The sequence below is a fragment of the Neophocaena asiaeorientalis genome, unplaced genomic scaffold, assembly GCF_003031525.2.
Source record: "Neophocaena asiaeorientalis asiaeorientalis breed wild unplaced genomic scaffold, Neophocaena_asiaeorientalis_V1.1 scaffold246, whole genome shotgun sequence".
Lineage (NCBI taxonomy): Eukaryota > Metazoa > Chordata > Mammalia > Artiodactyla > Phocoenidae > Neophocaena > Neophocaena asiaeorientalis.
Genome location: NW_020174551.1, coordinates 4,333,636 through 4,344,946, shown reverse-complemented (window position 1 = coordinate 4,344,946; position 11,311 = coordinate 4,333,636). Strand labels below are relative to the sequence as shown.

The following is an 11,311-nucleotide window of genomic DNA, read 5'->3' as shown; positions in this document are numbered from 1 at the left end:
GACTGCAACATCCTAAATTTGTAAAAGAAGGGAGAAAATAAAATGAGTAATGGTAATTTCCCCCGCAAGGATGTTTTCCTTGAGTGTTCTTTCTTCTCGGTTGAATTATTTGAGGTGCTCCTTTCTCACCTAAGTATTATTGAATGAATTGAATGAATGAATGAATGTACAAGTAGGATCGACAAGTTTGAGAAAAAGTTTTAAGTGGCATATTTAAATTCACTGTGGTAGCCAGTGTTTTGGCCATTTTATTTCTATTTAAAGCAAGTGTTTGAAAATAAGCATCAAATCTAAGCAAGTCCAGTAACACAGCAATACAGACTCAGAATTAAGCTTCACTTCTGGATTGTGGAAGTGCATTTCCTGTAGAAAGCACCTTACAAGCATTAGTGGGAGATTTGAGGGAATCATCTGCAAATACTAAGTTTTTTTTTTTTTTGCGGTACGCGCGGGCCTCTCACTGCTGTGGCCTCTCCCATTGCGGAGCACAGGCTCCAGACGCGCAGGCTCAGCAGCCATGGCCCACGGGCCCATCCGCTCCACGGCATGTGGGATCCTCCCGGACCGGGGCACGAACCCGCGTCCCCTGCATTGGCAGGCGGACTCTCAACCACTGCGCCACCAGGGAAGCCCCAATACTAAGTTTTTTTAGCTGTAGACAGCGAAGTATAGAATAGGGCCAAAGGAAATTCGTGGGAAAATTCAGGTTCAGATACTGCTTGCTTTAACATCTTTTTACATATCTTATTTGCTAAAGGTCCTTCATCCCCTTTAATGATCAATCTATGATAGATACTTATCAGATACTTACTGATATTAAGGAGATGTTAAAGACATTACCTAATCAAGACGCTTATAGGATCAGTGTGATTTAAAAAATGGGGAAATTATGTGAGTGGCTGGTTTTTCAAGACACAGGAGCAAAACCTCAAGATCGGTTAATTTTCTGGGCTCTAGAATACAGTGTTGTCCAACAGAACTTTCTGTGAGGATGAAAATGTTCTCTTACAGTAACCAGTAGCCACATCTGGTTATTGAGCACCTGAAATGTGGCTAGTGTGACTGGAGAACTGAATGTTTTAACTTACATTTAAATAGCTACCTGTGGCTCCTCTTTGCTAATTCAGAACTATTGCATTATAGAATTTCCATTTACCTACAGCTCTTTCAGAGACACTGAAATGAAATACTTCAGCTACCCTAAGATTATGTTAATGTCTTACTCACTGAAATTAAGCTGAAATTTACTGAAATTCAAACAAATTATGAAATTATTGGCTAATTTTAGGCACCAAAGCTTCTGGATTTATGTGGTTCCAGAGAACATAAAGGATTTAGGTGTGTGACAAGTTTGACTGGGTTGAGTAATGTTTGGGTGGTGGGGAGGGAAGGCCTAGAGTGAAGTGAAGTGTGGGGTGAGGTGAGGTGAACCAGATGAAACGGAGCTAACTGAGCTCAGGTTGGAACTTCATTACAGAAGCAAGTTACTCGTCTTCTGTCACCACCTCCTAACTTTTTAGTTTTCTTCTAGTCTTAAGGTCTTGGTATTTGTAGGAACTGGAAGTAAGAGTAGACCCATGGTCTGGAAATGTTCTGTGTCCACTGTAGGCCATTGGCTTCCTTACAGAGTTCTTGGTTGAAATGAAGATGTTTCTTCAAAGCAGCTTTTTGCCTGAGGAAACAACCCCACCCGCAATCACAATACTGATTAAGCATCCTAGAAATTGTCCTTATAAGCTCGTGGAAGAATTTCGGATTTCAGTCATCATCAGTTAGACTTGGGGCTACTGATCTTGCATTTTAGTGGAAGATCATACTCTGTTCATTTAGTGACTTTACATATGAGGTTTAGAGTTTCATGATCCTCCTACTAGGAAGGTAAAAGGAACGGTGTAACAGTTCTTAAATTTGTATTGCTGGAAGGGACTCCATTGTTTTGGAGATGAAGAAACAGGCCAGAGAAGTTAAGTGTACCTGGGCCAATGTCACACAAGTGAAGACGAAATCAAGCTAGTTGGCATCAAGTTCTCCTAACCCTTGCTGGAATGAGGCTCTTTCACACCCCTCATATACCCCTTTAATTACTTGGTTTTTTGCTTTCACCTACTTGGATTAGTGTTGCAAAATCGCTCAACTTCCCCTCGTACTACTTGCCAGTTCTCTTTTTGTGGAAAACTGCAACTTGCTTTAGGTTTCAGTAGTTATGAACCCAACCCTACTGCTATGATACATGGAACACATAATTTTGAAATGGAATCAAGACTTCCCTAATGATCTGTTTTGTAATTCGCGTAACAGCTGAGGAATGTTTCAGGAGAGGAACAACTCAAGGTTAGGTGGAAAACCTTGAAATAGAGTTGTTCTGGCTTCCTTCTTTTTCTAGTCCCCTAAAGAGTATTTATTAGCTTAGATTAAGCTTAAGTTGTAGAAAATTACTTTCAAGGGGTAAATTGTTTACAGTTAAGATTGGAATTGTGGTTTTCTGTGTTGGGCTTCTTTACCCTTCACTTTTAATGGTTCTAAAGGGGGATGACTCTTGCCTTTACTAAGAGGGGAAATTTATGATATAGCCACTACGGAGGACTGGTTTTTAAAGAGTCAATTGAAACCACTTTACTCAAGAGATTCTATTAGCAGAAAGATGCAGTGATCATAACTATTGCAAGAGAACAAAGGGGGAAATGCTGTTGGCCCCTGATGGCTGATTCTGGGCTATTTCTCCTAACAAGGCCTACCTCTCTGACTTCATCTGGAATATTCTTTGTGCCTTGTTCACTTCATTCCAGCCATGCTTTCTTTTATTCTTCCACCATGCCAGCCTCATTCCTTTCTTTGAACTTTTGCACTTGCTGTTTCCCTACTGGAATATTTTTCTTCCAGATGTTTATGTGGCTAACTCGTCATTCAGGTTTCACCTTATGTATCACCTCTTCTAAGGTGTTACCCTGGCCGATCTGTCTGAACCAAACCTCCTGCAATCCTATCACATCTTTAAAGAATTTCTGAATAGCATTTATTGCCAGCTTAAAAAATCTTTGTTTAGAGTCTGTCTCCCCACCCCCCACCCCTAGAATGTAAATGCTGTGGGAGAAGAGGCATCTGTCTTGTTTACTCCTGAATTCCCAGTGTCCAGAATAGTGTTTGGCACATAATAGGTACCCAATAAATACTTACTGAGAAAGGTACTGGTTCAGGACCAGGGAGTCTTAGATCTCGTCCTGGTACTGCCCCTAAGTCACTGTTAGCCCTAATCAAGATGCTTCTCTCTGGGACTTGGTTTTCTCATCTGTGAACCAGAGGGCTGAGATAGATGATCTGTAAACTCCCTTCTAGCTTCAATATGAGTTCTTTAAGCCACCAAGAAATTCTGTGACCTTTGCAGTAGGAGAATCTCTATTTTTTAGTTCTTCCAAACCATGCTATGGGAAGTGGGAAAACTTCACGTGCCCAAAGGCAGTGCAAAGCTAGTACTAGTAGCAGGCAGTCAAGCCTTTGAACAATCCCACTACTGCAACTGTTGCCCAAATAGCAAATACCTGGCTTGTTCCTGGACTTGTTTCATGGCTTCCTCCAGAGCCAGCCTTGCTGCTTCCTCTTCCTTTCGCTGTCTGTCCTCTGCTTCCAGCCGAGCCTTCTCTTCTGCTTCCTGTTTCCACTGCTGATACTCCAGCCGTTCTTCTTCAGCCATTCCCATCAGGCGCTTTTGTTCTGCTAACTGCATTTCCAATTCCTTCTGCCTTTGCTTCTCTGCCTCTGCAGAATAGAAAGGCAGGTAGGCTCAGCAGGGGTCTCATTATTGGGGAAAACAACTCTCTGATCTGACTCTCAAGTCTGTGATTCCCAGGGACTCCCAATGAGATACTCTGTAGCTTACCTGACAGCAGATTGCCAGATCCTTTGTGGGGATTACCTTGGGTTAACTTACTAATTTAAGAGCCCTTTATCAAGCACCTACTATGTGCAGTGCACTGTGTGCAATGAATACAAAACCTTGGGGAAGAAGTTTCCAGAGCCTGGTACGTTCATGGGTGGTATGCAGATGGGTTGGGGACAGGTGTCACAGCAGGGTCTGGAGAAACTTGGTGCTTACTCAGCTGGACTGACCAGTCTAGAATGTCATCTGTTAAAGTGCTTTCCTATTCCTCAAACGTGAGGCTGTAGAGATTCCACACATCACCTGAAAGGCTGCCCTGAAGCTATCCAGATGTTTGACTGTTTCCATCTGCTAGGGAAGGAAGCAAGGAGCCAGGGCTATGTCTCCAATTTAGGCAGCTTCTGAGCAATGCTGGAAGGGCAATGAGAGGGGCAGGGTCCCACTTCAGGAGATTACTGAATTGGGAGTGGGACCCAAAAGTCATTTCCACAAATGAGTCTTTCTTGTTTTGATCTAATAACTCACTAGAGTCACACATATTAAATCACTTTGAAAAAAATCAGCTTATCCATTTAGAGTGCTTCACACTGAGACCTAGGATAGGAATAACTCTGGGGAGAGTCAAATGAACACCCACAGTGGGATAAATATACTTCTGTCCCAGATAGATGGGCGTTGCAGAGAGCTGAGTCCCCCTCACCAGCCTTCTTGGCTTCCTCCCGCTGCTTCTTTCTCTGCAGTTCCTGCAGCTTCCTCCGGAACTCCTGTTGCTGCCGAGCTCTCTCTTGGACCATTTGCAACTGGAGCCACTGCTCTTTCTCCTCCTTCTCCTGCCTCTGCTGTTCTTCCTCGAGTTTCTGTTTCCTAAAGCTGAGAAAACCCACAAATTGGTCAGGGAAATGGCAGAAAACACTGTCCTTTTAGGACACGCCGTGCCTCTGATGGAGGCTTTGCAGGCTGCAGGCCACACGGAGCGTCCCACTCAGAGGAGACTCGTTTTCTAAGGGAAGCCTAACTGAAGAGCAGAAGCAAGAACACAACAGGCCTGGAACTAGAAGCCTGGAAGTTTCAACACAGCTCTGTGCTCTGGCGCTGGAGCCTAAGTTCCCAGAGCCTCATTTTCCATTCTTATCAAATGGATTTTGAAATTCCTGTCTCACAGTGTTGTTGTGAAGATTAAATGAGCCCAGAGGCCTACGGAAGAGCCTAACAATGCAGACACATGTGGCAAGAGGCGCAACAAATGTTTGCTGGACTGGATCTCAAAGCCCTCCTGGGAAGATCCTGTGAACATCTGTCTGGAGTAACCCTAATGGTTTAAGACACCACATCTTATCTTTGGTCCAGATTGTCCCTGGGATAACCAGGATAGTGAAAAACGAGACGTGCTGTTTTACTTCAGGGCATGAGCCTCAGAACCAGCTTTACCCCTAGTGGAAGTCAACCCTTGCCTTATCTTCCGCTTCCTATCGTGGCCGTGGCCGCCGTGGCCGCCGTGGCTGCCCTACCCACCGGATCTCCTGCGTGCGGTTCCGCGGCTCCAGCTCCTCCTTCATCTTCTCTGCCCGCTCCAGGTGCTCCTGCTGCCTTCTCTTCCTCTCCATCTCCAGCCGTCTCATCTCGGCCCTCTCTGCTCGCAGCCAGGCCCAGGAAGCTTTCTCTGGCTCCCTCTTAGCGAGGAGGGCCTAAGGAACCAGAGTGTTCATAGTGCAAGGGACATATGCTAATCACGGGGACCTTGTATCGTCAGCGAGCCGTCCTCCACCCACGGGATGTTGCCTCTAATTAGAGATTAGGTGGTTTCCACACTCTGACCACAGCTGTATAAACTCTGCCACCACTGGCCTGGGCTCTGGGATCTGATCGACCTGGATCTAAGTCTCTCTCTTACTTGCTTCAGAATTTGGGGATAACTTAATTTCTCGGATATTGTCTTCCATTTAGCTGGCTGTTACCAGAATTAACTGAAATAGTGAAAGAGACAACATAATGTCTGGTACATCATTTGTCTAGATGCACGTTATAATCACCCAAGGAGCTTTTAAAAAGTACTTGAGGCCAAAAGCCCCACCCAGACCAATTAAATGAGAATACCTAGGTGGGAGGCCTTGGTGGGTTTTCAAAAATTTAATTTAATTGTTTTGGTCACGCCACAGGGCTTGTGGGATCTTAGTTCACCCACCAGGGATGGAACCCAGACCCGGAAGTAGAAGCTCGGAGTCCTAACCACTGGACTGCCAGGGAACTCCTTTTTTTTTTTTAATATACTTTTTTTCTTGGTGGTTTAAAAAACATGTTCCAGTGATTCTAACGTGAAGCCAGGGCTCAGAACCACAGGTTCTAGATAAAGGCTGTTTTAGGGGCAGACTTAGGTGTAGATGTGTCAAACTCATATTTAATCCTATGCAAATCCACTTTTTCAATGAAACGTTCTCTTAGTTTCTGTGAAGAGCATCTTAGCTTTCTTTTTCTTCCTGATGCCTCCTCCTCAGTCAGAGATATCCTCATGAGGGGAACCTTGAATGGCAACTCTTCCATGGGCACTCTGTATCCAACTTGGGGTGGATACTTCCTTGCTTTTTAGCCTTTACTGAGGCAGCATGGTACTGTGGATTGACAATAAATCTAGAAATTCTGAGTCTATAGCAGGCTCAGAAAAGTTCTGCCCACAGCTTAAAATTTTCATCTGCTGTATAAAGCAGAATCCTATAGTCTAGGCAGCTGGGAAGATTGAGAACTAGAAAGGAAAAATCTTTCCGAAATCCTTTTTGGAAGACCACAGGCTGTAAAATAAATAAATACACAATAATTTAATATAGTGACAAGAGCTCTGATTTTGGAGTCGAAAGATCTAAGTCTTGGCTCTACCACTTGATGGTTGTGTAACTTCTGGCAACAAACATCTAACTCTTTTAAGCCTCAGCTTCTAGGTCTGTAAAATGGGACGAATCATACCTGGGTCACAGGTGTGGCTGTAAAGATTAAATGAAATTCAGCAGAGTTGTACCATATTTGCATGTAACTTATGCGAGTTTAACCATAGTGGTTTAGCTGTGGGTACGTTTGCAGTGTTTAAAGAAAAGGGAGATAGATGTGTGTGTAAGTTACCCATGGCCCAGAGGTGTGCCGCAGAAAAGCAGATTAGGAATGGAGGAATTTCTGCAGCTTTTGAGAGGCAAGCAATACATGAAGTCCAGGCCAAGTCAAGAATATGTGCTTGGGGCTTCCCTGGTGGCACAGTGGTTGAGAGTCCGCCTGCCGATGCAGGGGACACGGGTTCATGCCCCAGTCCGAGAAGATCCCACATGCCGCGGAGCGGCTGGGTCCGTGAGCTATGGCCGCTGAGCGTGTCCAGAGCCTGTGCTCCGCAGCGGGAGAGGCCACAACAGTGAGAGGCCCGCATACAGCAAAAAAAAGAATATGTGCTTGGCTCTGAGGCCTGAATTCACCTTTCCTTGTAACTGTGAGGCCTGTACCTCTCACAAATGGGTGCTGTGCCAACTTTCTGCTCTTTAAGGGTGGGTACCTGCCCTAGTAGTCTGAGAGCCTCACAGAATACATCATTTCAGAGGGGCTTTGCCACCCTGTGTCTTTGATCAGATCTGGCTTCTTAAAGGGTCAGAAGGTACCAAAGTAGAACAAATAAAGCCTCTATGTAGTAGAGCTGTTTCAGTAACTGCAATGTAATTCAGGGCAGTTTTTCCCACCTCTGCAGTTGCACCAGTGAGGACTGAAATCCCTCTGGCCAAGGTGAGAATATTGGACCCTACCTTGGAAGGGTCTTTATGGCTTCCCTCTTCTTCAGATTCCATGTTTCCAGGGACAGTTGCAGTCTGGATGGGCGATGACCTTCCATCTATAGAAACTTGGCTCTCAGGGGCATCAAATTTGGAAGAAAGCCAAGGGTCCTCTACAACAGAGCCTGAAGGAAAGAAACTTCCATCTGAGGTGTCTTTAGTTTTCTTAGTGTTAATGACATCAGGCCCACTCAGCTCTGCTATTTCCAGATTCCTTTCCTTCTGTGTCTTTTTCCTTTTGACTCCAGGTTTTTTTTCTTTGGGAATTAGCTCTGATTTCTTTTTGACTCCAGGTTTTTTTTCTTTGGGAATTAGCTCTGATTTCTTTTTGGCCTTTGATTCCTTTGACTTTCCTGGGAGAGAACAATGCAGGATAGAGACATAGCTAATAAATGTGCTCTCTGCATCCTTTTCAGTAACTTTAAAACTTCCGTGTGCAATGGAATCACCTGGGTGCAGATTCCTGAGCCACACCCCAGAGTCTGATTCTGTAGGAATCTGCATTTATCAACCACTCCAAGCATTTTGAGAAGGGTAGTCCATAGACTACCCTTTGAGAAACTGCCCTATCCTACTTGGATCAACTGTAATTCAGCAGTCTTGCTACTAAAGAACTTCTGATACACCCTGACCTATGGTGGGGGTAAGACTCTCTGGAGGGAAGACCTATAGGTACAGCTGGAAAGTCATGCCTCAGGAGTCTAGCTTGAGGTTGCAGCTTTGTAACCTGGTAAAGTTTAAACCTTCCATACTCTTAAGGCCTTTTCCTCAATTCTTCTCTGGGGCCACAAGTCTTTCCTTCCCCAGTCCTGCCAATGCTACCTAAGTTACGGGCGACAACGATGTAAATTCAGCAAGACTTTAAAAAGCAAACCTCAAAACTAGATCTGGATGAACAGCAAGGTCCTACTGTAGAGCATAGGGAACTATATTCAACGTCCTGGGATAAACCATAATGGAAAAGAATATAAAAAAGAATGTATGTGCAGAACCGAGTCACTTTGCTGCACAGCAGAGATTGGCACAGCATTGTAAATCAACTCCACTTCGATTTAAAAAAAAAGAAAAGATCTGATCCAGGTAACTATCCAATGTCATCTTTTTTGACAGCCTTTGATTTATTTTGAGGGTCTTCATATGGCCGGGAAAGAATGAGTGTAGGTTTTAGGTTAAAGAAGGTCCTTAGAACACAACATTGTAAATCAGCTCTACTCCAATAAAAATTAATTAAAAAGAAACAAAGAAAAGAAAGTCCCCAGAAGCATAGGAACCTGAATTCCTCGTGAGGTGCAACACAAGGAACCAAGGAGAAAAATGACAGCTGGAGTAACCATTCAGAGCATGTTGCAGCCTTCCCCTTCCCAAATGCTCTCACGGACCAGTTCTCAGATTATGACATATTTATTATTCACAGAGGCAGTCTTTGAGAGTTATGAGTTTGGAATCAAATGACAGGTCCAGACCCTGGGTCCACCACTTTACCGTTTGATCTGCTTGATGTTACGCAAGTCACCCAACCTCTCCACATGATATAATAATAGCGCTTACTTTATGGAGCTGTGGTGGGGATTTCATGACGTCATAAATGCAGAGCTCCTAATTCAGTGGGTATTCATTTAATAGGTGTTAGTGTTATTATTGTAATTTTCTCTCTTGGTGATTATAGGTCTCTAGAGTCCCCTGGTTTCCTCTATCCTTATCTCCCAAGATATTGACATGAAGTAAGGCTGCAACACCATCTCAGCTGTGGTAGTCAAGGAGACTCAACACAGATAGTTTGTCCCATAGGATCCATACTGATTCTCCATGGCACCTCCTGGCTACCATTAGGTGTGTTCTCCTGGATGGTCCCTTACCAACAGCAGCCTCTGCTTCCCCACGGAGCTTTCCTTCTTTCTCCCTCTTGGGCGCCTTGGACTTATCTGTCTTGGTTCTTCTCTTTCTCTTGGCTTTGTCGATCAACTCCATCTCCTAGAGGTGAAAAATTAAGGAAAGGGAACATGATATATGTAGAAAGCAAAGAAAAAAAAAAAACATCAAAGGGAGATTATGTTGGGAATTCCCTGGCAGCCTAGTGGTTAGGGCTCGGCGTTTTCACTGCTGGGGCCTGGGTTCAATCCCTGGTCAGGGAACTAAGATCCCTCAGGCCCTGTGGCATGGCCAAAAAACAAACAGGACTTCCCTGGTGGCGCAGTGGTTAAGAATCTGCCTGCCAATGCAGGGGACATGGGTTCGATCCTCAGTCTGGGAAGATCCCACATGCCATGGAGCAACTAAGCCCGTGCGCCACAACTACTGAACCTGCGCTCTAGAGCCCGCAAACCACAACTACTGAGCCCATGTGCCACAACTACTGAAGCCCATGTGCCTAGAGCCTGTGCTCCACAACAAGAGAAGGCACGGCAATGAGAAGCCCACATACTGCAACAAAGAGTAGCCCCCGCTCGCCACAACTAGAGAAAAGTCCACGTGCAGCAATGAAGACCCAACGCAGCCAAAAATAAATAAATAAATTTATAAAACAAACAAACAGAAACAAAAAACAAAAGAAAACGGAGATTATGTTGAACAAGACAGAATGGCTTAGAATGGAATTCATATGGGTTCCATATGAAGCAGAAGAGTGATATTTATTCATTTATTTTAAATTTTATTTATTTATTTATTATGTATTTATTTTTGTCTGTGTTGGGTCTTCTTTGCTGCATGTGGGCTTTCTCTAGTTGCGGCGAGCGGGAGAGGGCTTCTCATTGTGGTGGTTTCTCTTGTTGTGGAGCACGGGCTCTAGGCGTGCAGGCTCAGTAGTTGTGGCACATGGGCTCTACAGCACAGGCTCAGTAGTTGTGGCGCACGGGCTTAGTTTCTCCACGGCATGTGGGATCTTCCCAGACCAGTGCTTGAACCCGTGTCCCCTGCATTGGCAGGCAGATTCTTAACCACTGTGCCACCAGGGAAGTCCCAAGAGTGATATTTAGAGAATGTGGAGCTTGTAGGGAGATCCTAAGGTTCAGCCTTTGCTATAATTTAAGTTATAATTTCATAAAAAGAAAGAGAAATAGAATATACTTTATGATCTGCCCCCTTTTTGTTTTCTTTTTCCTTTTTTGGCTGCGCCGCACAGCTTGTGGGATTTTAGTTCCCTGACCAGGGATTGAACCCAGATCCGTGGCAGTGAAAGCCCGAGTCTTAACCACTGGACCACCAGGGAATTCCCTGCTCCCTTTTTTGATGCTAAACCATCATCTACAGAGCTGGACCAAAGTAAAGCATTTTTCACCTTTGATAGATTGCTGTTGCCACAATTAATGGTTAACTAGTTTAAATCAAATCAAAACCAGCTCTATTCACTGCTGCATCATTTCCTAACTTTTGGGAAACTTCAAGCATATGACCACAGCCATGTCAGTCTTCACCTTTCCCCATGGGCTGAAACAATATAGAGTTTCTTCCTAAGAGAGGATGGCCACAACTACCCACTCGGTACCTGTGACGTTGTGACATAATAAGAAATATATATTTGGTCTTTGTCGCTAGCCTCTGACACAGAACTCCTAAAATTCTTGTACAGGCATACCTCAGAGATATTGTAGGTTTGGTTGCAGACAACTCCAATAATGTGAATACTGGAATATAGCAAGTC

At 44.3% G+C, this 11,311-nt stretch overlaps 1 protein-coding gene across 1 annotated transcript in view; it reads right to left on the bottom strand.

The window, feature by feature from the left end:
* Positions 1 to 1,533: 1,533 nt before the first annotated feature.
* KIAA2012 (KIAA2012 ortholog) overlaps positions 1,534 to 11,311 on the bottom strand; it is a 113,373-nt gene continuing 103,595 nt past the window's right edge. Inside the window, exons 18-23 of the mRNA XM_024757369.1 lie at positions 9,528 to 9,642; positions 7,645 to 8,024; positions 5,387 to 5,559; positions 4,575 to 4,744; positions 3,537 to 3,753; positions 1,534 to 1,672 (exon numbers count right to left, since the gene is read on the bottom strand). Of these exons, the coding sequence (XP_024613137.1) occupies positions 1,534 to 1,672; positions 3,537 to 3,753; positions 4,575 to 4,744; positions 5,387 to 5,559; positions 7,645 to 8,024; positions 9,528 to 9,642 (1,194 nt within the window). The remainder of the gene's footprint in view (positions 1,673 to 3,536; positions 3,754 to 4,574; positions 4,745 to 5,386; positions 5,560 to 7,644; positions 8,025 to 9,527; positions 9,643 to 11,311) is intronic.